Source organism: Eleutherodactylus coqui, chromosome 4 (genome assembly GCF_035609145.1).
Source record: "Eleutherodactylus coqui strain aEleCoq1 chromosome 4, aEleCoq1.hap1, whole genome shotgun sequence".
Taxonomy (NCBI): domain Eukaryota; kingdom Metazoa; phylum Chordata; class Amphibia; order Anura; family Eleutherodactylidae; genus Eleutherodactylus; species Eleutherodactylus coqui.
The window spans coordinates 75,365,246-75,392,380 of record NC_089840.1 but is presented as its reverse complement, the minus strand read 5'-3'; the positions used below and the strand labels follow the sequence as shown (position 1 = coordinate 75,392,380).

Genomic DNA, 27,135 nt, shown 5'->3' with positions numbered 1-27,135 from the left:
AAATGAACCCAACTCCCCATGGACCAATCATGTACTTCGGTTCGCATCAGTTAGACATCCATTTTTCAAGTTTTGAAAAGAAGAAGAAAACCAGCGAAAAGAAAAGAGATGTGAACATGGCCTAACTTTTTCTTTCAGTCTCCAAGGTGTTCGAGAACACGAGAGCAACTCTACAAGCACTGAAACAAGAACACCGATGTAAAGACGAAACATTTTACACAAGCAGGGTTATTGCTAGAATCATGAACTTTAATAGAAATCTAATATATATATGTTTTTTGCCTCTTGCTTCTTTCATACTGGAGTGCAGAACAGTCTTCTAGTTCATTAGAATTCCCAACAGTAAGTTCACCCCCGTTTGTACCTCAATGCACCGAGGCGTTCTCCTGTCAGTCACCGGGTTATCTTTAGTCATTCCCTCAAGCAATAGAAAATTAGGAGCTAATATTAGTCAATTTCTGAGGCTTCACTTGGAATTACTCCAAGTTCAGCAAGTTTCTTTGCTACTGCAGGTAAGGTACAGCTACATGTTCACAGGTTTCCAGAAAATAAGAATCTTACAGTATATACAAACAAGAACAGATCTTTTGACGTTAATTATATTGAGTAAGGGACATCAACACTTGTTTCTCAACTCAAACTTCCTCTTATGACATGTTGCCAAGCACGAATGTGTGATGTAACTAGAGCGCATACATGGAAAAAAGTATAAAATCATGCTGCCGAAGATGTAAGTGGAGTGCATGCAGCCTGAGAATAGTATATATATATTTCCTGAGATGCCCAGGCTTGCATTTCCAGACAGAATATATACATAATTTGTAAGAGTGCATATAGTGGTTTACTGCATGGTTATAAGGCTATGTACACCTTTCCTTTTTTTTTTTTAAATTAATGTGTTTTTGCAAATGAAGACTTTTTGTAATTCGTTTTCTTTAAAAATTTCAGAGAATTTGATTTTTATGCTTGTATTGGTTTGCCAAGGCACTGCAGACTGGAGGATTGAAAAATCTTAGCAAATCTTGTCAGTCAGCGTAAACCGACAGCTCCTCTCCATGCCTGCTCCCATTAGGAACACAGGCTGTAGAGGAGATCGGGAAGACAAAGCAGAGAAAGCTACTATTACAGAGGTCTATCTTTATCTCTGGGTGAAATTTCTGCTCTTAACAGGTGGAATGAACCAGCAAATACTCTGAGAGGATGGAGGGATAGCTGTGTAGTATGGAGTGGGCATGGTTATGCTACACAGCCTCTGAAAGAGGAGAGGGGAAGGGGAGCTGAGCTTGTGCTGGTTCATGATCCTGAGCAGCTGATCAGTGCTGGTAACGCTCTCCAGCCAGAATAATGAATGTAGCAGAGCCTGCAAACCAAGTATGAGGCTTTCTAAATGCATTAAATGAAAACTCAATACTAAACAAAAAAACAGTAAGTGCATCATTATTTTTTTTCTGAAGGTACTTGGTAAGATGTGTGTATTGATTTTTCATCTACAAAAAGGTTTTGATAACCTTTAAGTTAGACACGTCTAGTATTTCTTTTAGGACATGATTGAAAAAGCTATGGTGATCATAACTATTCAGTACATTCAATCTGGTGGCATGTTACATAAAGTGACAGACGATTGTCTTAGCAACAATTCCCTAAAATGTCATTCCTAGGAGAATCTGCGGTTTTACAAGGGCAGGTTCACACATTCACAGCAATAGCAGCTTATAGCTTTCATTATTACCAGAGCCATAGCCGATCCTATCGCCTTATAATGAATCGGTCAGATCTATTTTCCCTTCTTAAAAACCACAGTAGACGACACTATTCTGGCAGTCAAAAAGCAAACGAAACCTGACATAAGAGACCGACACAGAGTGATCACAGTCTAAGTGCAGTAGAGTAGGTGTTCCTTCTCAACCAGCTGAGGTTAGATTGTAGGTTTGCTACTTAAGGGAGGATCATCAGTAATACAGGATACTGCCGTTAGAAAAATATATAAAGGTGCTCAAAAAAAAAAAAAAAAAAAAAAAGCACATACAGTGCACTACTCTGTGCTATGAATAGGAATTTGGAATCAGTATAACATGCAACATTCGGCTGGTGGGGTTGTATACAGAAGTCGCACAAATACCCTATATGTAAAGCTGGTGATCTGAAAATACCAGAGGGTAGTTGGGGTAATACCTTGTGTTGCCATCACCGAGCTTTTGACCAGCCAATTTGGCAGTCCACAAATTGTGTGCAGAGAAAGAAGCTCCATGATATCTGAAAGCTTCCCAATTGTCCTCCCTTATTCGCTCTAGCTCTCAAAAGGAGCCATTCACTTAAAAGAAGACCGTTACCAGCATTTAGCATATCCAGGCCGTCAAATATAATGTGCCAATAGTAGATGAAGATTTAAAGAAAAAAAAAAAAAAGATAGTTCAATTCATCAGGGCTTCCAATCACCGAAAATCCAATTTTGCGCATTGCTCATGATCAGTATGTGAATGACTAATGAACTGTCCAATGGACGGTTCCACCGCCAAAGTCGCCAAGCCTCTGCCTTCAGCTGGAGATGTCAATTAACAGCATACAGGAGTGTTTGAACATGTGAAGGAGGGAATAGGGCAACTTCAACAGTGGGACTCCCCATCGACGATTGGATAGTCATGGGATAGGAAGCACTAATAAAAAAATATATATATATATTTGTGCCAAATGTAGATAAATGTAACTCGACCTTTTTAATGGACAACCTGAATATTCTACGTGCTGATGCTAGACTGCCTCTAAACCATAATACAATGTTAGGGAATTGTTGCTATACTTCACATAAAGTGCCTCCAAACCGGACATACAGAGTCGAATTTATCAAATCTACCTGAAGAAGGTCTTACCAACCAGTCAGGATGCAGATTTTATATTTTCTGTTATGCAGTTTTGATAAAGTAGGCCAAGTGTTGTAATACACAGTAATAATGCTACAAAAATAACCCATATTATCTATATACGATCGGTCCACAATGCATATTTCATCACTAAGGGGAAACTAAACAGATAGTGGAAGCGTCGTACTCTCCGCTCTTGACCACAATGGCTTTCTTGTAGAGTAGAAAACTATTAGCATCGCCTCTATGTTTGTGTAGGCAACGCTACAAACTACATCGTCTTGAATGTTGATGCAATTGTACAATTAGAATTGACATTGAATTAATAAAATAAATAGTAATGTATCCCATATATGCAGTTCTCTTCAATGCTAGCAGCATCTTCTCTAATACTTCATGAGTAGAAATGCCACCTGGGCCTACAATATAATGGTTGCTGGTCTTGCTAGGATTTCTATTTAACACTAAACGGTAACCTGTCTATGGCTTTATGAAGAAAGTTCTGTAACAATATAGATACATTGTATTTAAGGAGGTTTCCCCGAACTGCTAGCAATGTCCATTATGCCAGGAGACGGATTACTCCATTGTCGGAGCCCAAGAGTAGTAGTCTCTTGGTAGGTAGGACAGCCAGGTTAGTTAAGGTCCCCTTGAAATTTTCCGAGCTGAGTTTGGTTGTGCTGTTTGGCTGTGCTGAGGAGTCGAGGAGAGAGTAGATGCCAATTTTATTTGCCACGGTCCCGGTAATTATTTCGCTGCCATACAGGTCAAGAGCATGAATGGGATCAGAATTAGACTTGAACTGGTGCAAAGGCTTCTGCTCAAGCTCCTTCCAGACACTGAGGGAATGGTCAGACGAGGAGCTCACTATGAGGTTTCCATCTGCTGCCTGCAAGACAGAGAAGTCGTTAGAAAACTGTCAGAATCGGTACGTCAGGTATAAGCGTTGTACCACAAAAGACACGGGGACCAAGTCATAGAAATAACATTGAAATATTGATAAAAGCCGGAAGTAGAGGTCTGAAGGATTCAAGACAAGGATGCTATACATCATATTCATGCACACGGGAAACGTATGAATTGCTGCACACAGGGGCGCAACTATAGTGGATGCGGATGACCCGGGCCCAGGAGCCTTAGGGGGCCCATAAGGCCTCTCTTCTCTATATAGGGAGCCTGGTACTATGAATAAAGCATTATAGTTAGGGGCCCTGTTACGGGTTTTGCATTGGGCCCAGGAGCTTCAAGTTACGCCCCTGGCTGCACAGAAAACTTCTGCACATCTTTACACTGGATAGTAGGAAACATATCCAATATTATATAAAAGGATGTATTGGTATTCGTGTACCTTGACGCCACCGGAATCTAGGGGTTTCACAGCGGGAATGCCCCTCTCACACCCCTAGCTGCCGATTGGCTAAATTCGTCAAGGTACTTTAAGGTCCTTTAGTAGCCTGTGCATACAGTTCCCCACTGCAGCTCCTCCGGCAGCGGCTCTGTCACTGCAGTTTAGTAGCCGCCGGTGAGTGCTTTCAGCCTCCCTCCCCATTGTCACCAGGGGTCTGTGGACTGCACGAGAGTCTGCGTCCGCACATACAAGTACGGCAGCGGCGCCGCCGAAGCCACTCTTACAGGTGCGGGGTCCCTGCTGTGCCAACAGTTGCACATCGGTGACTGCAGTCCGGGGTGTCCTCATAGGCGACAATCGCACAGAGCTAAACATCGGCGACAGAAGAGTCCCACCATCGGCGTCCGCCCCGTAACTCCAGCCGCACATCGGTGTACAGCGGCCACTGCACTCCGGGGTCAGCTCTGAGGCCACAGCTGCAGAGGGCTGAATTGCAGGGACGGGCGAGTTCCAGCAGCAGTGTCCGGCCATCAGTGCACAGTGCCGAATGCACTCCAGGTAGTCCTCAGTGCCGGCAGCCGCACTGCGAACCACACTGGGGACTGCAGACGTACAGAGATGCGGGATCCTGCCACAGGCAGACATGGGAGCGCACATTTACAGCGGCCTGAATATAGCCGCTCCGGTCTCCAAGTAGCCTAATGAATCCACTTACTACATTGGCCTGACAGCAAAGTCCTCACAACGACCATGCTAAAGGACCTTAACAAACCTTGATGAATGCAGCTAATCAGGAACTAGAGGTGTGACACAGGCATTGCCCTGTCAAATGCCTAGATTCCTGTGGCGTCAAGGTACACCAATACCGGATGTATTGAGGGTTGGGGCTACAAGTCGACACATCGCCAGAAATTTGTGGCACAATTGCTGCATTACTACACTTCTTCTAGGAGACAGAAACGTGAGAGAGGGCAACCAACATTGAAGAGGCACGAGAATACTGCTCCAGGCTCCAAGTTTACTAATTGTTACCCAAACTAAGAGATAAGAAGCTATTTTAAATATAGTATTTATCTAATGACAAGTTTTATATATTATCATCTAGATCACCAATATATACAACCACCCTTGCAATCAGGGGAAACGAAAAGGAAACATTGTACAGGGTGGCCATGGAAAAGATAGCAGACACCAGACTCTAAAAGCTGCCTAAAAGACTGTCTTTATTGCCCATAATAACCAATCACAGCACAGCTTTCATTTTTTATACTGCTAAGGTAAAATGAAAGCTGTGCTGTGATTGGTTGCTGTGGATCACAGAGACAGATTGTTTAAGACAGCGTTCATAAGAGTAGTGCTGGGATAATTCTCTGCGGCCCATCCTGTACAAAAAACTACACTTTTACTTCAAAGGGAAAGAGGGACATAAAAGCCAAGCTAGCACTTACTAATCATCCTTCCCAGGAAATGACCTGTCTAGGCTTTATATATTTATTATACACCTAGTAATCATATGGGGCTATGATGGGTAGATCACAAAAAAAGGTAGACACATCAGAATTGCAAGCACACACCCATGTATTAAGGAAAACCCATTTATGGACATGCAAGAGGAACAGGGATGAAGCTACAAATGTAGCGATACATGTACTGCCTTTGACACCCACAGACCATCGCCTTTGTTTGCAGTGGTGTCGTAAATGATGAAACTGGACTCTTGGAGTGGAACTGGGTGCCATCAGTGACAAATCCAGGTTTAGTTTGGGCACAGGCAACGACCGTGTTTGTGCCTGGAGACCTCGGGGTGGGAGCCTTAATCCTGCCTTTGCTGTGGAGTGGTACACTGCCCCCACTACTGGTGCAATGGCTCCCTAGACCATCACATACAACAGCAAGAGTGTCACAGGAATACCTCCACAACATAGCCACACTTCTGTGGCCTGCCTGTTTGAATCATAGACTGGTAGAGTTGGAAGGGACCTCCAGGGTCATCTGGTCTAACCCCCTGCTCAGTGCAGGATCACTAAATCATCCCAGACAGATGTCTGTCCAGCCTTTGTTTCAACACTTTCCTTGAAGGTGAACTAAACACCTCCTGTGGTAACCTGTTCCACTCATTGATCACCCTCACTGTCAGAAAGTTTTTTTTCTAATATCTAATCTCTGTCTCCTCCCTTTCAGTTTCATCCCATTGCTTCTAGTCTTTCCTTGTGCAAATGAGAATAGGGCTGATCCCTCTGCACTGTGACAGCCCTTCAGATATTTGTAGACGGCTATTAAGTCTTCTCTCAGCCTTCTTTTTTGCAAGCTGAACATTCTCAGATCCTTTAACCTTTCCTCATAGGACATGATTTGTAGACCGCTCACCATCTTGGTAACTCTTCTCTGAACTTGCTCCAGTTTGTCAATGTCTTTTTTTAAATTGGGGTGCTCAGAACTGGACACAGTATTCCAGATGAGGTATGACTAAAGAGGAGTAGAGGGGGATATTGACCTCACATGATCTAGACTCTATGCTTCTCTTAATACATCCCAGAATTGTGTTTGCCACATGCATCGCCAATAGAACATGCAATGTATCAGCCGGGTCACCAACGTCAACAGCCTAAGAGTTTGCAAAAACACTAGAGGCTCAATTATAGAGGATGTGGATCGATACCATACGGAACCTGTGTGCTTTTATGCCTGCCCATATCACAACATGTATCCAAGCTAGAAGTGGTAAAGTAGGGTACTAGAGCCTTCATGCCTACCCATATCACATCTTGTATCCAAGCTAGAGGCGGTACAACAGGGTACTAGAGCTTCAATGCCCACCTGCATCACATCTTGTATCCAAGCTAGAGGCGGTACAACAAGGTCCTAGAGCCTCCCTTAAAGTGGTCAGTTTTTCACAATAAATTATCAATTTACTCTGATATTGTAATCACTTATATAAACGTTACACACAGAGAAAGTTTCATTCGATTCCGACAACCTCTAGGTGCTTGATTTAACAATGAGTGTATTAGTATCTGTATTCATTACTATTGTGCTGTGGTTAGAATTTCCCTTTATTATATGGGATGCTCCACTCTATTGGTCTAAAGCAGGGGTGTCAAACTCATTTTCACTGAGGGCCACATCGGGCTTATGGTGACCTTCAAAGGGCCGATTGTAAGACAGTATAGTAAGGGCTTGTTCACACCAGCGTATTTGCGTACATAATATGCAGTGAATAGAAGCCATTGATTTCAGTGAGTTCAGTCACATGATGTACATTTTCACACAGCATGACCTATTTTGTTGCGTACTACGCACCCCAATAGGCCATTGAATTGGGCACCATCTCAGCGGGGCCCATCTGCATTCTTTTTTTCCGTGCCGGCATTAGCAATTTTTGATTGCGCAAATACACAGCGTATATTGTGCTACCGAAATACCCATGTGAACAAGCCCTAATAAGTGACCCCCCCCAGCAGCCACCATTTCTCCCCCCCCCTCAGGAAGAAGCCACACATTAACCCCCCCCCCCCTCTCAGGCAGCCACCATTAACCCCCCCTCTCAAGCAGCCTCACCATTAACCCCCCCCCCTCAGCCACCATTTACCCCCTCCTCCTCCAGCAGCCACCATTAACCCCCCTCCTCCAGCAGCACCACCAATTAACCCCCCCTCTCAGCAGCCACCATTAACCCCCCCTCTCAGCAGCCACCATTAACCCCCCTCTCAGCAGCCACCATTAACCCCCCCTCTCAGCAGCCACCATTAACCACCCCCTCTCAGCAGCCACTCATTAACCCCCCCCTCTCAGCAGCCACCATTAACCCCCCCTCTCAGCAGCCCACCATTAACCCACCCCTCTCAGCAGCCACCATTAACCCCCCCTCTCAGCAGCCACCATTAACCCCCCCCTCTCAGCAGCCACCATTAACCCCCCCCTCTCAGCAGCCACCATTACACTTACCCCCCCACCATACCCCCCCTCAGCAGCCACCATTAACCCCCCCCTCTCAGCAGCCACCATTAACCCCCCCAACCTCTCAGCAGCCACCATTAACCCCCCCCTCTCAGCAGCCACCATTAACCCCCCCCTCTCAGCAGCCACCATTAACCCACCCCTCTCAGCAGCCACCATTAACCCCCCCCTCTCAGCAGCCACCATTAACCCCCCCCTCTCAGCAGCCACCATTAACCCCCCCCCTCTCAGCAGCCACCATTAACCCACCCTCTCAGCAGCCACCATTAACCCCCCCCTCTCAGCAGCCACCATTAACCCCCCCTCTCAGCAGCCACCATTAACCCCCCCTCTCAGCAGCCACCATAACCCCCCTCCAGCCACCTTAACCCCCTCTCAGCAGCCACCATTAACCCCCCCCTCTCAGCAGCACACCATTAACCCCCCCTCTCAGCAGCCACCATTAACCCCCCCTCTCAGCAGCCACCATTAACCCCCTCCTCTCAGCAGCCACCATTAACCCCCCCTCTCAGCAGCCACCATTAACCCCCCCTCTCAGCAGCCACCATTAACCCCCCCCTCTCAGCAGCCACCATTAACCCCCCCACCCCCTCTCAGCAGCCACCATTAACCCCCCCTCTCAGCAGCCACCATTAACCCCCCCCCTCTCAGCAGCCACCATTAACCCCCCCTCTCAGCAGCCACCATTAACCCCCCCCCCCTCTCAGCAGCCACCATTAACCCCCCCCCCCTCTCAGCAGCCACCATTAACCCCCCCCCCTCTCAGCAGCCACCATTAACCCCCCCTCTCAGCAGCCACCATTAACCCCCCCCCCTCATCAGCAGCCACCATTAACCCCCCCCCTCTCAGCAGTCACCATTAACCCCCCCTCTCAGCAGCCACCATTACCCCCCCCAGCAGCAACCATTAATACCATTAACACCCCCCCTCGGCAGCAACCACTAAATCCCCCCCCCCCCCCAGCAGCCACCATTAGCCCCCCTAAACCACATACTTACCTCCTCCTTGCTGTCTGCGCTGCTTCCCCTCCGCTCACATATTAACATTTTCCACATCACTTCTGCTTATTCAGCAGTTCCAGCAGCCTGATTGGTTGTTTGGGTTGGCTGATTCACCAAGCAACCAATCAGTTGCTGGAATTGCTGAATAGGGCAGAAGTGTTGTGAAAAATGTTAATATGCCAGCGGAGAGCTGCAGCACTCCAGCTGGTAATAGCTTAGTGGTGAGCAGCGTCGGCACGCCGCGGCCACATGAAACGAGGCAGCGGGCCGGATTCGGCCGCGGCCTTGTGTTTGACACATGTGGTCCTAAAGGATACTGCTCTCTCCTGGTTCTCTTCCTACCTCTCTGACCGCTCTTTCAGTGTCTCCTTTGCTGGTTCTATCTCTGCTCCACTTCCTCTCGCTGTCGGGGTACCCAGGGCTCGGTCCTTGGTCCCCTTCTTTTCTCTATCTATACTGCCCCAATTGGACAAACCATCCACAGATTTGGCCTCCAATACCATCTCTATGCTGACGACACCCAACTATACACCTCCTCTCGTGAGATCTCTTGGACCATTCCTCCAAAATATCACCGACTGTCTGTCCGCTGTCTCTAACACTATGTCCTCCCTTTTTCTCAAACTAAACCTCTCTAAAACTGACCTCCTTGTCTTTCCACCTTCTAACCGACCTCCCTCAACATCTCCATTCCAGTGTCTGGCACCATCATAACCCCCAGACCCTTGGGGGTCACACTGGACTCTGACCTCTCCTTTGCCCCCCATATCCAATCTCTGGCTCAAACATGCCACATGCACCTCAGAAATATTGCTAAAATACGTCCGTTCCTAACCACGGCCACGCTAAAGACGCTCGTGGTTGCGCTCATCCACTCCCGGCTTGACTACTGCAACTCGCTACTCATTGGCCTCCCCCGCACTAGACTCGCTCCGCTCCAATCCATACTAAATGCAGCAGCTAGACTCATTTTTCTATCCAGTCGTTACTCAGACGCCTCTGCATTATGCCAGTCGCTGCATTGGCTGCCCATCCACTGCAGAACTAAATTTTAAACTCCTCTACCTCACTCACAAAGCTCTGCATGGCGCTGCGCCACCATACATCACCTCCCTACTGTCAGTACACCACCCAGCGCGCTCACTCCGATCGGCTAACACCCTCAGACTAAACACCCCTGTAATACGAAACCTCTCATGCTCGCCTACAGGACTTCACCAGAGCAGACACCCATCCTCTGGAATGCTCTACCCAAGGCATCCGGACAATTCCCGATGCACGAAATTTCAGACGTGCCTTAAAAACCACCTCTTCAGGGAAGCATACCAAATCTCCTGACCTAGTCCCTCGCCCCTCCCTATGGTGCTCCACCCTGTTTGCCTTCTGATAAATGATCTGTACATAAAATTCCTATTGCCTGTGTTCACCCAACCCCTGCACCCCCCTGTACCACCCTCAACCCGTTTGTGTCCTAACCCAATGTAGCTCGCATTGTAATTGTTGTATTGTTTTGCATTTATCCATGCCTGAAAGCGCTGCGGAATAAGTTGGCGCTATACAAATAAAGATTATTATTATTATTATATTGACAATGATGGATTGATTATGTAAATTCTGCTTTTCAGTGTTTCATTTGTTCCTGTTTTTATATGTCAATAGATGGCCTTCCTTATTACATGGGTGCACATGCAGCTCTGTCTCGCTTCCATCCTCCTTTTTGTGTTCTATTAGGCCCATTTCACACTAGCATCTTTTTCCTTTCAACAGTTCTGTCACGGGAGCCGCAAAAGCAGAAGAAAAGGTTTCAGTTTTTCTGCCACTAAAAGTACATTGAAACTTAACCTTCAGTTTCAATTTGTTCCTCAATTTTCCGCCTCCATTCCATTACTTGCAACAAAAAGCGAAGACTGCTGATCTTTTGCGTAAAGTAATTAAAAATAAATAAATAAAATTATTTTTTTTAAATGGATTTTTTTAAACATTGTAGTCAATGGGAGTCCAGAAAAAAAGTTTTCATCTGTTTCACTTCCGTTTTGGACAACGGAAGCCAACGAAAAAAATGCTAGTGTGAACGCTGCTTTACGCAATTATTCTGAAATGGTCTGAATGGTTGAAAACATAAAACGTTTCAATCTTAATGCTATTTGATTGAGAAATAAAAACATTTGAGATGTTCAGAAAGGACATCAGATTATTGCTAGAATGAATCGTCCTTCGCCACTTTTGAGGTTCAACCAAGTAGCGGTCTGCGGGGCCGGAGTAATCATTGTGTTATACATTACATTCACTAGATGAGCCACTGTATCCGTGTATATTATATACCCTGCTCAGGGGGCAGAGGAGGCTTTACTACACTCTACCCACATTTCAAGGGTCTCCGTACGATAATAAACAAGTTCTGATGGGAATGAACATTATTTCACCTTGACTCTTGGTAGGGTTAAAACAAACTATCACAGCGTGCATCGGGGCAGGTAAATATAAAGAAGAGTTACTCATTACTGGGCCTTGGGTAAGACACACACGGACACTTGTCTTTCTTATTTAAACAAACTGCTAAATACATCCCACGTAAGTTCTGGTTAGTGATGCTGCTTGCCATGTAAGTGCGCTCTATAGATCCCATGAAGATCAATAGGGTCTGACATTGGCATTTTGATCCATTGGAGACCACAGTGCTAATCTGAATCAGCTTACAGCAAGCATAAATGACTTAAAAAGGGAAATATTAAGGAATAATGAAAAACCATTATGTAAGGACTGAGTTTATAGCTAGCAGTTTAAAAGGGTTATTCAGTTGTAAAGTATTGATGGTGTATCCGTAGCATAGGCCACCAATAGTAGATGTGGCGGGGTCCATTACCAGGAACCCCTCTGATCACCTGTTTTCCTGGGCTGATGTGCACTCATGAACTGAGTTCAATTATTGCAGGAGAAGACAGCTCCGTTCCCTACTGCAGTGGCCAGGCTTGATATTACAGCTAAAATTCCCATTCATTTCAATGAGAACTTTGCCTGTAACTACTAAGCCTGTCCACTGCAGTGGGAGCGGTGCCGTATATTTCCTGCAAAAATTGACTTCATTGGCCCAAAGGGGGTCCTGGCCTAGGGATAGGCTATCAATTGTTGACAACTGAACAACCCCGTTAACTAAGACCTCTGAGTAGTGGCTGGCGCTTGTAACTGCAGGCACGGCACCCATTGACTTCAACAAAAGCCGTGCCTGCAGTTACAAGCGCCAGCCACCATACAGAGGTCGGCGCAGAGGCTTCAGCTTCAACCTCTGTTGTGGCACTGACAAGCATGCGCCCATACAACTGATCGGTCGGGGACCCTGGCTGATCAACTATTTGATGACCTATCCTGATGATAGGTCATCAATAGTATTTACCTGGAAAACCCCTTTAAGAGGTAAATTCATTGTATACTGAAAAGTTTTACAATATTCTAATATACTTGGGAGTAAAAATAAAATTCTGCCCGTTTTCAAGACCTCTGCTTGCCTCGATGGCGACATGCATTGTTTATTTCTAGAGGATGAAAATCTGTCTTCCCAAAAGTGCACAGCTTCCTACAACAGAGCTCCGCCATGACAGGTCAGATTGTCATCCTCCAGAAGTAAACAAGGACGTTCCCATACGGACCCCTTGAACAATGGTTGTGCATTCATAAACTGGTATAGAAGACAATTCTGTATTATACAATCACTAAGCTTTGTTTGCTAAACCCGATACGTCACTTAATTGCATTAATCTTAACACTGGGCTTTGATTCCACGGAAAGGCGTTGCAAGGCTTCAGAGATTTATACTGTGAAATGTATCCGTACGATCAGCAGGAGTGTTAGCAGAGATATACGCTGCATGCAACGGTCAGAGGCATCACAAACGGTCAATATGGCAAATGCTCGCCCGTCTCACAAGCTCCTGCAGGGGGCAGGCTGTAATAAAGAATAATAGTGAGACTTCTACCAAGTCACCGGTCAGACAAACCTGAGATTCTTCAAGTGAGAAAGGTCTATGAATTCTTTACTTAAAAATGAAATCCTGATACATATTTGTATATCATCAACATAAATGCGGCCCGTCCACAATGTCAGCTGTTAGCGTGCCGCGGATCAGACTGCTTCCACCGACTTCAATGGAAGCAAAATGGAGCATGCTGCGATTTGTTTTCCGCACCAAAAGGTCCGCAAAACACATCCGCATGCTTTAATTCAAGTTCGTCCATGGACATGCGGCCTAAGGCTCCTGCACACTGCAGAACCGAATTCCGAATGTGGAATTCGGCTCCGGGAGCAGCGGCATCCGCATGTACTGGCTTACTTTAGTTTTCATCTGTACTGCGGATGGTCCGCACGGCTCGCCATCGGACATGCGCAGTACGGATTTTATTTTTAAACTCCTGCTTTTCCCGCATGATTGCCCAGCAACAATGCAGAATACACGACCTTTCCGCAATGTCAATTGCAGAAGGGCCGCAGACCGGACGGTTTCCACTGACTTCAATGGAAGGCGTCAGTGTAGAATCTGCGCAGAAATGGAGCATGCAGCGATTTTTCCTTCGCTTGCAGAAACAGCAATTGGTTTCCGCAAGTGTGCAGGAAGAATCGATTTCCCGTAGCATGCTATGGGCGGTATTTGCAGCAGTTCTGCAGTGTGGACGCCAGCAGCGGATTCCGCAGCAAATATCCACCCATGAGCAGGAGGCCTTAGTCAGGCGTATCTATGCACTTTTATGACCCAAACGTGCCAGAAGAGTTTCCTTTCCATCAGTACATCCTTTGTCAACTGCATTGGATATAGAAGTCAACTATGCTATCCATTACTAGTCAGAAATGCTATCTTTTCTCCTTAGGGAGAGCACCTAGACGGTGAGTGAGGAGACTCAAAAGGTCATGCATGCTCCTCTGGGTAATATGCAAATAAGGGAGATGGAATAATACCTCCACAGTGCCACCTATTGGAAGGCAGCATTCCTTCAAGCCGAAGTCAGACTTTTTATACAAGCCTTGTAACAATGACCGGGAATTAAATGCAAAGCCAGACTCCATGCCTTCCAACAGGTGGCACTGTGGAGGTATTATTTCATCTCCCTCATACCCGATACAAGGAATAGATTTTTAAAACAGAAGTCAAACTCTATAGTATACAGTTGCACACATTTGGTCTACAAATCTGTACATGTTGGATGTAAAAACTAAACATGGTGTGAACAAAGCCACGCTGCTATAAACCAGAATACCCCAGAACCGCTGAAGCTTTCCAAAATGAGCTAAAATACAGAAATACACACATGCATGGATAAAAATACACAGATATATTAAAGGGAACCTGTCGGCACTTTTTACTACTACAAACGAAGAATCGCGCCACAGTAATAACGATCCCTTCTTTCCTACAATGCCGGTTGATAAAAGCATACCGGAATAATTCCAGCTCAAAGTGCTCCCACGTTGCATGTAAATGAAGCAGAGCGGTTCAGTAGTGTTGCCAAAAAGCCCACCCCTCTCGCCTTCTGTGAAATGCATTGAGCGCTGCGAAGCCTCGCATGTGCCGTGAGGCCGCCAACCGGCGCATGCACTGTAGAGCACCGCAATTTTACACACAAAGGGGAAAGATAATCTGCATAGGACGCCACAGCACACGCAAGACTGCACAGCGCTGCGTGCATGTCACAGAAGCGGAGAGGGGTGGGCTTTTTGGGAACACAAGCAGCTAGCAGAGAATGACCGGTTGGCCCACTGGACCGCTCTGCAGCGCGGGAGAATTTCAAATGGATTTATTCAGGTATGCTTTTAATCAACAGACCCATTGTAGGAAAGAAGGGATCATTATTATTGCAGCGCAGTTCACTTACATTAGTAAAAAGTGCCGAAAGTTTCCTTTTAACCCTTTCCAATCCACTGTCTGATGTCTGAAGCCATTATGATTTAAGGCTGTACAGCTCCGATGTTGGAAGACATCCGTCGAGGTTCTCTTACTGTATATTGCCAGCCTCTCTGCTGTCGGAGCCTATCCAATGTGTCACCTCATGCAGTACTGGCTTAGGCCAGCAGATAGCACCATTGTATAACGGCAAAAAAAAGAGTAAGCCCCCTAGGAAAACCAGGATACAAATTGGATTGGAAAGGGTTAAAGACAAAAAAAAAAAATTCTATTATGTCAGTCAATTCTGCCTGTTAATATTTGGAAGACCGGCTGCTTTTTAAATGAGCGGAAGTCCTATTACCTTCATCTGCAGGATGTCGCCCTCATGAGCGGGCCACCCTCTTAGTACCAGTCCGGTCCTGGTGTCCAGCAGGATGATGAATCCAGAAGAATAACCTGCAACCACGCTGCGTCCGTTGGGGCTGACGGCCAGGTAGCGGATAAGTCCCGCATTCACATTACTAGCCAGCTTAAATTCGTGCTGAGGGGGGCAAACATAACAAACATGAATATGAAGATATATACATTAGTGAGATTTCGAGCAGTCACCTTGAAAGGCAATAACATCGACTTGCTAACAAATCCTGTAAAGCTGAAGCTGTGCCTAGGCTCTTGCAGTTGCCTTGCATTTTTTGCAAAGCTGGAGAGAAAAATATATATGTATACACTGAACGATCACTGCATTAGGAACATCCGGCGCTTGACATCTCGTGGTCAGTAACACGGTACCACGTAAAGACCGGATCACGATCTGCTCTCTTCCGCACAGCAGAAGGCAACATTTACTAGTCTGACTTAGTGATTGACTGTTGGTGCCCAGAAGTGTGGTGCCGGTATTTCTGAAACAGTTGCACTTGTTGGTTGTTCCCAATCCACTGTCTGACGTCTTCCTACATTCTGATTGAAGCTTGTATAGCTCCAACGACAGAAGACGCCCGACAGGGTATTTTTACCATCTATCGCCAGCCGCTCCGCTGTCGGAGCCTCTCTGGTGCGCACACACTGGTTTTAGCCAGCAGATGGTACCGTTGTATAACAGCAAAAAGAGAAAACTTTCTAGGAAAGCTTGAATCCAAAATTGGATTGCAGAGTGTGCCAAGGCTGGTTATACCATAGACTGGCATCAGAAAGAAGATCACCCAGCAGCAGGCCACGTGTGTTTGATCTTAGAGGTGAGCGTTGGGTGGCACGTCTGGTATCTCAGCAATGACATGCCACAAGGACCAACTGACCCAGCAGTATCACAGTGGTGAAATTAGACAAATTTCTTCAATGACCATGCAGTGTATTTTGTGTCGACTAATGTTCAATAGCCGAAGACCGACAAGGGTGCCCCCAATGACCAGTCATCACTGTCAACACCACCTCGCATGAGCCCAGGAAAGACATTAATGGACCTTGGACAGATGCAGAATGTCATCTGCAGTGACAAGTCCCCATTTCCCGCTGAACCATATTAATGGCCAATCCACATCTGGCGTAAACAGCATGAAGCTGTAACCCATGGGTGCACTGCTGGGGTGGTGGTGGTAGGGTTATGGTCTGGGGAGGCATTTCCAACATGTCCTAGGACCGCTAGTCTACATACCACAATCCTGGTATGGCAAATGCTACAGGGACCCGTTAGCCGATCATCTGTACCTTTATCTTCAGAAAGTCTTCCCTAACCACAGTGCCATCTTTTAACAGCCCCATTCTCCCTGTTATTGAACTTGGATCACTAGGAAGTGGTTGGAGGAACATGACAATGAATTCTCCATACTACGTTGGCCCCAAAACTCACCAGACTGTAACCCTATTTTAGATATGCTGGAAAGGACTGCAAGATCGGCTCCTCCTTATACACAACATGTCCACCAGCTGATAGAGCTGCTAAAGAGGGGCATGGGTCGAATTGAGTATGGAGGATGTTTGCCACCTTGTAGAATCTATTCCCCACCCTGCATCTGAAAGCCATGATTGTGTTTTTATAATGGAGTGCTCATATTTATTATAAAGAAAAAAGTTTTTAATTTCTTCACAAGTTCAACAGCCCCCCTGTTAAATGCCATGTGACCACCTGTGCGATCCATTATTTAGATGGCTCTGTGCAGCTAAAATATTAAAAACAGCAAAATTGCAAATGGCCTTAACCATATCCTACTGTTCAATGTCTACAGCTCCTATGCATCCCTCTGTGGATACAGATTACAAACTGCGTATGGAAGGAGAATTATTTACTGCTGGGACTTTAAATTCATAACAGCTATTTAGAAGTATTCAACATCTACTCCTAGCTTGGAGAGCCCATATCTTACACAGGCGGACGCTCCTCAATCATGATGCTAATGGACATGCTTCCTGCACACAGTAGGTTAGGTTGGTTTCCATGGATTACCAGTTTGGTTGGACACCGCTTGCATTCCCTAAAAGGCACCATGTCACGGAGTTATGGCACTCTTCGGGGACGTGACAGGGAGCCCGGTGATTTACACTCCTCCGCTCCTGTGATCCAATGCCCTTGGAAAAAAATAAATAAGATTGTGCAGCGCTAAAAAAATGTGACTCTTTTCAGAGACCCCGTGCGCGCTTCTCCAGTAGACTTGCATAGGAGTGCGCGTACATGGGACTTTTCAGAGTCAGATTTTCCAGCGCCGTACAATCTTTGGAGGGCAACATTGCCGGACCAAGCCAGATGGATGGATGGATCAACTTGCTGAAAAGCATGACTATACCTTTTAAGTATGTGTAACACCTGAATTGATTATTCACTTGTGCATTCTGTGATTTGATTGGTTGTATGTGTACTGCTTTTCCTATTGAAAGCGTGTCATGACATACATGATTGAGCTTGACAAAGACTGGGTTGCTAGTCGAAACGTTGCTGCTGTATGGAAAAATAAACGCACTTGAATTTCTTTGCACCATTTGATGCTGCCACTTCATCTTTATTGCTGGATCACCGGAGTGGGATAAAAAAAAACACATCACCCGGCTCCCTGCCACGTGCCCTAACCGCTCCATAACTTATGTTATGGTGCTGTGGAGACGTGAAGGTTTCCCTTTAAGGAATATAAAACATTCTGACCTGTGATAAAAGCCTTGCAACACTTTACAGAATAAATGTCAAATCTCTCACTGAATAACTTTGTAGAAATATCATGCGGCGTCATCCATGGTTTATAAGTTCACTGCACAAAATGGCGGGGGGGGGGGGGGGGTGTCTACTGGGGAAGGGTGATGGTGAAGTTTACTCTGGGGCTGATGACCATTGGGTCCTTCACTGGACCCAGACTGGATTGGGTATTTCATCTGCCTAGATAACCTCTTTCAATCTTTTAATCAGAGGAAAACAGACTCAGGTATCCAGAGGACGACTGTTTCAAAGTTACAATTCTTTAAAGTTGATTAATAGTTGAGACAAGTATCAGGGAAACCATTCATGAAAATGATCAGAAGAAATGTAACCAAAGCAGGGGGGCTAAAACCATCTACAGATCACTACCTGAAGTCCTGGCTTCCGGGGGTCAATGAAGCGCAGTACAGAATCGGAGCTTCCGAATGTCATGCTGCAGTAAGGAGGCGGCATTGTGGCCACTGCTGTTATGGGGACTTTAGTATCTCCACCCTCGTAAGTGCGAATGGTTTTACCTGTCAAATAAAAAACACTCGATACATTAGGTTGTTTTCTAGGAGAAATCTCGACAACACACTACTTGCCGGCTTGAATAACCAAACACGAATATAATGAGGTATAACAGCCATATTAAATATTAATCGGTCATCGAGTACCATTTTCTTCCAAAATAAACGACAGCACAGTTATAACATTCGGGGTGGGGTGGGGGGGGGGGGGGGCCCACTCCATTCCCAACATGTTCTGTCCGTTTCTGACACCTGACATCTGCCTGCAAAAGCCACAATTGGCGCTGGTGCTGAATGCTTCTATTAACCATTTTCTCATATAAATAAAACATAATTTGTATTGCTGCGTAAAAAGTTCAAACTACTAAGAGATATCATTATTTATCCCACAACAAAATAAATAATGAGCGTCAAATAAATAAATAAGTCAATCTGAATTGGTGCTTTTTTGGGCACCCCCCTCTTCTAAAATAAAAATTGAATAAAAAGTAATCAGTAACTTGTATGTACCTCAAAATGGTACCACCCAAAACTATAGATCATCTCCCCCCAAAAACAAGCCCTCACACAGCCCTATTAATGGAAAAATAGAGTTATGGGTCTCAGAATCTAAAGACGGGAAGCAACTAAAAAGACATTAAAATAAATAAATAAAAAGGGGGGGGGGGTGGAGGGGTTAGTCTAGCTTTTTAAAGTAATAAAACAAAGTAAAATCTGGTTTTGCCATATAAAGACCCAAAGAATAAAGCCTGGTGAAGACGCAGCGATTATCGCTCAAAAGAGGTCTCGTTGTGTGCATTTAGAAGGCAAGGTGATCGCTCAAACAGCAGTTTGATCGACAGTTTTGAGCGATCACCTTGCGTTCCAAGCGGGGTATGCAGAAGAGACGCGGGGCCGCTTGTCTTCTGCATCCAGCTGTTCTCTTCTCGGAGTGCTCAGAGGGGTATGCAGAACACAGCTGGAGTCACAGCCTGTGTTCACAGAGTGGGATACAGCTGAAACAATAGTATCAGCTGTACCCCGCTGTGAACTCCTGATAAGGCTGATTGTTCTCTTTTAGCATGCTGAAAAAGAGAACGATCAGCGATTAGTTAACGAAAACTGCACGAGGTCCGTGCAGTTAGATAGGATTATCGCTCAAAAGATGGTTTTTGAGCAATAATCGTTGTGTCTATATGAGCCTTACAGTTAACATTTTTGCTCTACCATGAACAAGACAGAATACTCAAAAACAATGGCATAATTGTGTCTTTCTATTTCACCCCACTTAACTTAATAGATTTTCAATACATTATAGTACATTAAATAGTACTACTAAAAATACAAGTCATCGAGTAAACAAACAAACCCTCACACAGCCATAACAACCGAAAAATAATGCTGTAGCTCTTGAAAAACGGGGATGAAAAAAGGAACAAACTCTACGGCCTGCAGGAGAAGTATAGCCTTACATGGCAGCCAGTCATATGAACGGCAATCCATGTAATAGGATGATGGACTGAGTCCGCCAGAATGGAGACCACTCATAACAGGTCTGTCCTGGCCCATATAGGGGGTCCCCAACAAGTGACCCAATGAATTCTATGTGTCTCAATAGGAGCTAAGTGGATGCCCTGATGTGTTGACACATACTTGCTGCACGGGCCAATCATGCAATCAAGTCCAGCAGGGAGGTAACAGTAGTATATTTTGGAAAGTTTGTAATTTTTTTTAAATTTTAGGCCCCAAAAGTTCTCTAAATTTCTGAGAAACTCAAGATTTTTTAGCAAGAAATGAATCCTAGGAGTTTTAGAAGAACTACCAGAACCCCCCACTAGATGGCAGTAAAGATATTCTGATGTTACACTACAACATTACAGTACTGGACTTCTTCCACGCACTGTAGTGACAGACTAATAAAGACAATATTCCGCATAGAGCAATAATCTATAAGTATGAACGATAGCGGCCAGCAGTAATATAAAACTAACAGGAGCTCAAGATTTACTATGTGAACTTAAGTGCGGAATCCCCTTTGCAAAAATTAACAAATTACATTAGAGAGCAATTCCTAATGTATCCCCATGATTAGAATTGGTTCAGTTATGTGTGGGAGATGTTTATTAACAGAGCAGGGCAGTCAAAGCAAAGGGCTAACTCCTTCTTAGAAGGTAATGGCAAACAGTAGACCATGCTATCAACTTTATGATCGTGGGGGGTCTGACCTCTAGGACCAACGTCAGTCCTGATAGGTGCTGTAGTGCTGGGTTGGCGCGGCAAGGCAGCGCTCCGGTCTCATGCTTTAATTTTCGAAGAGTGCCCACTGCACTTCCCTGCACAGCCAGAGGGGCTGGGGGTGCCACTGTGCACGGAAAACCTACAAGAGGATTTGGTGCCAAGTCATCTGCACATCCTTCATTCTCAGAACTGGTGGGGGTCTCAGAGACCAAATCCAGACAATCGTAGAGTGATGGCACATTAGTAATAAGTATGCTATCGTTTTATAAGATGGGAATCTTAACAAGCCAGTTAAATGGCCCAGAAGAGCAAAGCTTAAGGCCCATTTAGACACAACGATTATTGCTCAAAAGATGTCGCTCAAGAGACTTTTGAGCGATAATCGTTGTGTCATTTGCAGCTCAAGATGATTGCTCAAGATAAGCGATCACCTTGCGCTGCCAGTGGAGGATGCAGAAGACAAGCAGGGTGTCCCCGCTCGTCTTCTGCATCCAGTTGTTCCCTGCGCCGAACGCCTGGCTGTTACACAGCTGAGCGCTCCGTACCGGGTATGGAGAACAAAGCTGGACCGCTCTGTTCTTCATACCCAGCCTGTCATCAGGGAGCGGGATACATCTGAAATAATAGGCTCTGTGAAGCCGATACACGGCTGGTTAGAGATGTGCACACCTGGCAATTTTAAATATGACTAAATAAAAGAAGATTACAAATTTTACTCTGCAAGCAAGCGTGGATAACACACTTTCCTGCATGGAATTTTTTGCTGTACTTGAATAGGAAGGCATGGATGTACTACGCAACAGTATGGAGCACGGGCCCCTGGGCGCCTTAGAACACGCATTTCAATTTTGTGTTGTGGTCCCCGCTGCTATGACCAAGATAAGGAAAGTATCCTCGTAGTGGCCTCCTGCTACGATACATGCATGGAGTCGTTGTATCCATGTTCATTCCAAGGGACTCCACGTGGATCGGTACCTGAATCTCCTGCAGATGATGGTGGATGACATCCTGGATGATCGGCCCCTACTGTAGCGGAGGGAAGCCACTTCAAGTACACTTTCCTTACTTCAGTCATAGCAGCGGTCCCCTGGGACTTAGAGAGACGCAGAAAGCAGATTTCTGCTCCTCACATTCTACTCTACAACCTTGCAAGTGGGTTTTGCGCTCTCACTTTCTTACAGGGTCACAACACAAAATTGAAATCCATATTCCAGGGCTCCCAAGAGCCCACACACCATACCATCCTATAGCGCATCCATGCCTTCCTATACAAGTACACTATTGTTACTGCAATATAGGACACCAGTATTGGTATAGCGCAGGATACAGCTTTCTGACTACACCCTATAAAGCCTTACATGGTGCCAATTTCTAAAAACGTCTGACTAGGTATAAAAAAGCCAAACATAGTCCTCTCCAAAGCAGGAGCTGCCTTCTGCGGTAGATCTTCACTAGAGTCTTGAGCATGGCGACTACTTTCCAGCATGAATATACAGTAATTGAGCATATGGACAGGCGTTCAAGCAAGCATTTTAATCACTGTATAATGGGAAGTTATGCAAAATTTCAATCTTCATACGTCAAGCCCAGAACTTAAAAACAGGGAAGAACTGAAATACCAAAGCATGTTAGAATGTTGCATAAGTTCTACCAAAACTTTCAAAAGTTGGTAATGTTTTGAACATGCTGTAACCGCCATCTATAGTATTCTATATACCTGTATATTGGTCCCATATGCAAACTCCTCCATCACAGCTCACTATCTGCTGCACCGACTCTAGCTGACCCACATAAAACACAGTCTTCTTATGCTCCGTGTAGGTGAGACGTGGATCAAGCTCTCTAGTGCCATCCCCATAGTTATACAAAGGCCATAAGCGGACGGTTTTGTCCTTGCTACCACTCAGAAAAAAATCTTCTCCGCTTAGAGGTTTTACACATTTGATTGCGCCGGAGTGGCCTACAAAGCTCTGAAGCTTGATCTGGTGAAAGTAGAAGTGAGGCTCTTGTTGACTCACGCCAATCTCATACTGCCAGTATGCCAGCCAATTACCACAAAGGCCATGGGCGCTTCTTTGAAGGTCCTGCTTAAAGGTGTTCTCATCGCCTTGGAAATTTTCCACTATGGGACTGTGGCAGGATGACCTTAATGTTGTTGGCTGCGTATCTTTTGGGACTTGAATACGGTTGCCAACCATAACGCTTCCGAACGTGCCCGAATGAGTGTCCTCCTCCAAGCTGTACGCAGGAGCGCTCATTCTTCCGCCATATTCAAAGGATTGTGCCCTACTATCGGTGTCCTTTGGAATGACTGCTTCTTGATAAACCATAGTGAGTCTCCATAGTAAATCGTGGTTTGGAACCAACTGAGCGATGACATCACCTGAAATACATAGAATTTATAACCACTTTATAAATGAAATATTTGTGAAATATTATGAAATATAAGTAAAAAGTAATACACCTTTACTGTATAGACCGGGACAGAATGAGCAGTGCCATACTGTGATCATTAGAGGGCAGGGGATTTAAGAAGGTTGGCCCAACAAAAAGACGTTATCTCATAGCCACAGGATAGGGGATATTTGTCTAACTGATGAGGGTCTAACCTTTGAGACTCCCACTAACCACAAGAACGGGGATCCCAAATGAATGAAATGTTGGCCATGCTTTGGCACTACTATTCCATTCATTTCAGTGAGACTGGTGGAGATAACACTTGTACGTAGTTATTGGTTTTCTAAAAGTATCCATAAAAAGGAGAAGGGCAATTTAATATGGTCTTGCAGATCAGTGTGCAGTGTGGTTAGAAATGGACTATGCTTACCTATAAGACATGAAAATGGGACGAAAGTTGCATACGCCATTTCCGCATTAAACACTTTCTCCAGCTCATCAATCAGGGTCAAGTCCACCGGCAGTGTTCTTCCATCAGAACAGACGACGCTATGCACAGACGATTCCACTGTATTGTTATTCTCCGCTGCTAGTCCCTAGTAATGGGATATGAACAGGCAGATAACGCATTCAATACATTGGCCTTGACGTTTCATAACTCGGTGCTTCGTTTCCCTGATGGTAGATCTACCCACACATTAGAGCACTCAGAGAAACTGGAATTGTGTGTCTGACAAAAGAACACTTTTCAATTAACGGTCAAAGGAGAAGAGCCGAAGCTCCACAACAGCTGAGATCGGCGACAACAGTTCTCAGACGTTTTAGATAGAAGACGCAGTCTCCGATCCTCAGAGGAATTCTTACATAAATCGGCGGAGCAGATAATGACTAATTGCCATCTAATTTTTGCAATAATAGACATTTTTTTAACCTACGTCTCCAATTCGAAACGGAATGTTCTTGTGGTTATGACATCTCCTTTTGTCCCCAAATAGCGAGGCTACTTGAGTTTTGAGCCATTTACAGAGTAACTAGCAGGGAGCAATGGCTGAACGAAGCTTTGCGAGAAATTAGAGAGCTCTGAAGCAAGAGTCATTGCTTTACTGACCACTTTCATAGTATGTCAAGAGTCTTCCGCTTCAGTACTAGTGATCTGCTCTCCACCTACAGAATGTGACGCACTATCAGTAATTGCTACCCATCTCTTTCTCAATGGTACTTGATGTTTACTGTCCAACAGGACCAAAAAGATCCAATGGTTTAGGTCTTTAGATCTTTTTTAGCAAAAAGACCCTTGCCAAAAAAAACTAAAAAGTTATCCCCTATAAACAGGATAGGGGGTAACTTTATGATTGGTGGGGGTCCAACCATTGGGATTAACTCTCTGCAGGCAAACACACCCTCTAAGTACTGTGACCTGTATTAACGCACTCTGCACCCTTCCAAGCTTTATCCCCACAAGTCCAATAAGCTCACTTATCAGGAAGTGTTCATTGTAGTGATGTCAGGGGAGAGGTGGAGTCCTGCTTTCCATGCTCCGAGAATGCTCTGAGTGCAATGAGGAATACGCCACAAATCTAAAATTGCTTGGGAAAGAAGTCCCAAGCAAAGAACAGTCATGGATTTATTTGAAATGCACAGTTTAAAAGTCAGAAAGTGTTGTTAGAAGATGTAAATCACTTTCCGCAGAGAACAAGAGTTTGTTCAGAGTTCTGCACAGAAAATAGCCACCCTCGGCTGATGTCCAAAGGAGCAGCTCGTCCTGGTACAGGCATAGTAGTACAGCACATGTAGTACCACATTGTACTGTAGAGTGGCGCTATTCGACCATCAGCCAATCAGAGCATGCACTTCAGTAATGGTATGGTCACATGGTGGAATCCAATGCAGATTTTTCAGCCATGATTCCATCTCCAAGAACAGCCGAGCTGTGGATTACGGTCACAGCTAAGCAAATATACTACTGCGGATTTGCGCATGTCCTTTTAAATGGGCAAACCCATAAGCAGATTTCCTGAAGCATAATCCACAAGAGGAGGTGTTAATTCTCTCTCCCCCCTTTCAACATGCAGATTGAAAATCTGTGCCATATAGACGACTATGGCACCGATTCCCACTGAAATGAATAGGACCCAGATTTGCCAAAGAATCCGCGCAAATTCACCTGTCAAATCCATGGCACATTTTCCACCATGTGAAGAGACCCAATGCAGGAGTTTTACTAGTGAGATGCCACGCTGACCGCATGAACTTTTGTAACATTGTATGTCAGATCTGGGTTAAAGTTACAATTAGAGAAGAGCGAGCATGCTCGGTTAAGGCAATTACTCGATCGAGCATCACTTTTTTCGAGTAACTGCCTACTCGTCCGAAAAGATTCGGGGGGCGGCAGGGGTGAGCAGGGTGGGGAAGAGAGAGAGAGATCTCTCCCCCCCCCCCCCCACCCCGAATCTTTTCAGATGAGTAGGCAGTTACTCAAAAAAAGTGATGCTCGCTCGAGTAATTGCCTTAACCGAGCATGTTTGCTCATCTCTAGTTACAATGGTCCCAGAAAGACCACTGTATCTTGAAATGATTGTATCCTGAGGCCATTGTTCCCCGAGGGATCACTGTAAATTAAAAAAATAAGTGATTTTAGAGGGCTGTGAGATTGCTAGCTATGGCCCGAGTTTGTTGGTTTTGGCCCTTTAATAGGAGTTATACCTGCTTATGGATGTCCTGCAGTACAGTGAAGTTACTGAAGAAAAGCCTGAGAGCGTCACCAAGATGTTGCTGCACCATTTCTCTTCCTATCCGAAGGCAGATGAGGGAGATGAGGCTGCTACATTTTACACAAAGAGCTACCCGGGCTTGGGGACCGCTTGGAAACCTGGAAGAGAAAAGACCTTAGTACTGATCAATGGACCTTTGGAGTTAAAACCTAAGAAGTCAGGTGCGATCGTGAGTCAACCCAATGTCAGAGTCCAGGATATGTTCTCCATTACATCGGAATACAGCAAATTGCATATCGGTATGATAGGTGCACACAACTAACCCAAAATGTTACTCTAACAAAATTGCAAGATGGTGCATGGGGTGTAATGTTGACAGGGCTTTTCCATGACACCTTCCAAATAGATATTCTCCTATCTATCCAACGTCTCAATAAAGTTATAAATTCTGCATGACATTAACCATGACAGTTGGCGAAACCGGCTGCTGATAAAAATCCACAAAAGTGTAGATAGAAGATAAGAGTAAGAGCTCTACAAACAGCCGTCTCCTTCCTGCATTTCATGCCACGTTACTATGTACGTTCCACGTTACAATTATCACATTATTGACACTGCAAATAAAAGCGCCCAACGTCCCCGAATGAAACCAGATGACCTTCAGGATAAAAGGAATATCTCCGTGTACTCTGACTGATGAGGAGGAAATTAAAGGCCGATTGTGGAGGAGCATCGGATACTCATCAGAGCGTTATTAGCTACTGAGATTGATTCAAACCCCAGAAATTATCAGGATGGGTTCACAACAGCGTTCCGTTTCCCACTTTAACCCTTTGCAATCCAATTTTGGAATCAGGGTTTCCTAGGGGGCTTTCTCTTTCTGTCATTATACTATGACGCCATCTGCTGGCTAGAGCCTGTACTGTGGTATTGGACATACTGGAGAGGCCCCCCGACAACAGAGCGGCCAGTAATATAAAGTAAGAATACCCTGCCGGACGTCTTCCGACATCGGAACTGCACAGTCTTCAATCAGAATGTCTTCAGACGTCAGACAGTGGATTGGAAAGGGTTAAGAGGAGAAATATAACA

At 45.2% G+C, this 27,135-nt stretch overlaps 1 protein-coding gene across 1 annotated transcript in view; it reads right to left on the bottom strand.

Moving 5' to 3' along the window:
- Nucleotides 1–228: 228 nt before the first annotated feature.
- WDR81 (WD repeat domain 81) overlaps nucleotides 229–27,135 on the bottom strand; it is a 46,262-nt gene continuing 19,355 nt past the window's right edge. Inside the window, exons 6-11 of the mRNA XM_066599686.1 lie at nucleotides 26,036–26,201; nucleotides 23,763–23,928; nucleotides 22,653–23,318; nucleotides 18,579–18,724; nucleotides 15,396–15,575; nucleotides 229–3,747 (exon numbers count right to left, since the gene is read on the bottom strand). Coding sequence (XP_066455783.1) covers nucleotides 3,421–3,747; nucleotides 15,396–15,575; nucleotides 18,579–18,724; nucleotides 22,653–23,318; nucleotides 23,763–23,928; nucleotides 26,036–26,201 — 1,651 coding nt within the window. The 3' untranslated portion in view covers nucleotides 229–3,420. The remainder of the gene's footprint in view (nucleotides 3,748–15,395; nucleotides 15,576–18,578; nucleotides 18,725–22,652; nucleotides 23,319–23,762; nucleotides 23,929–26,035; nucleotides 26,202–27,135) is intronic.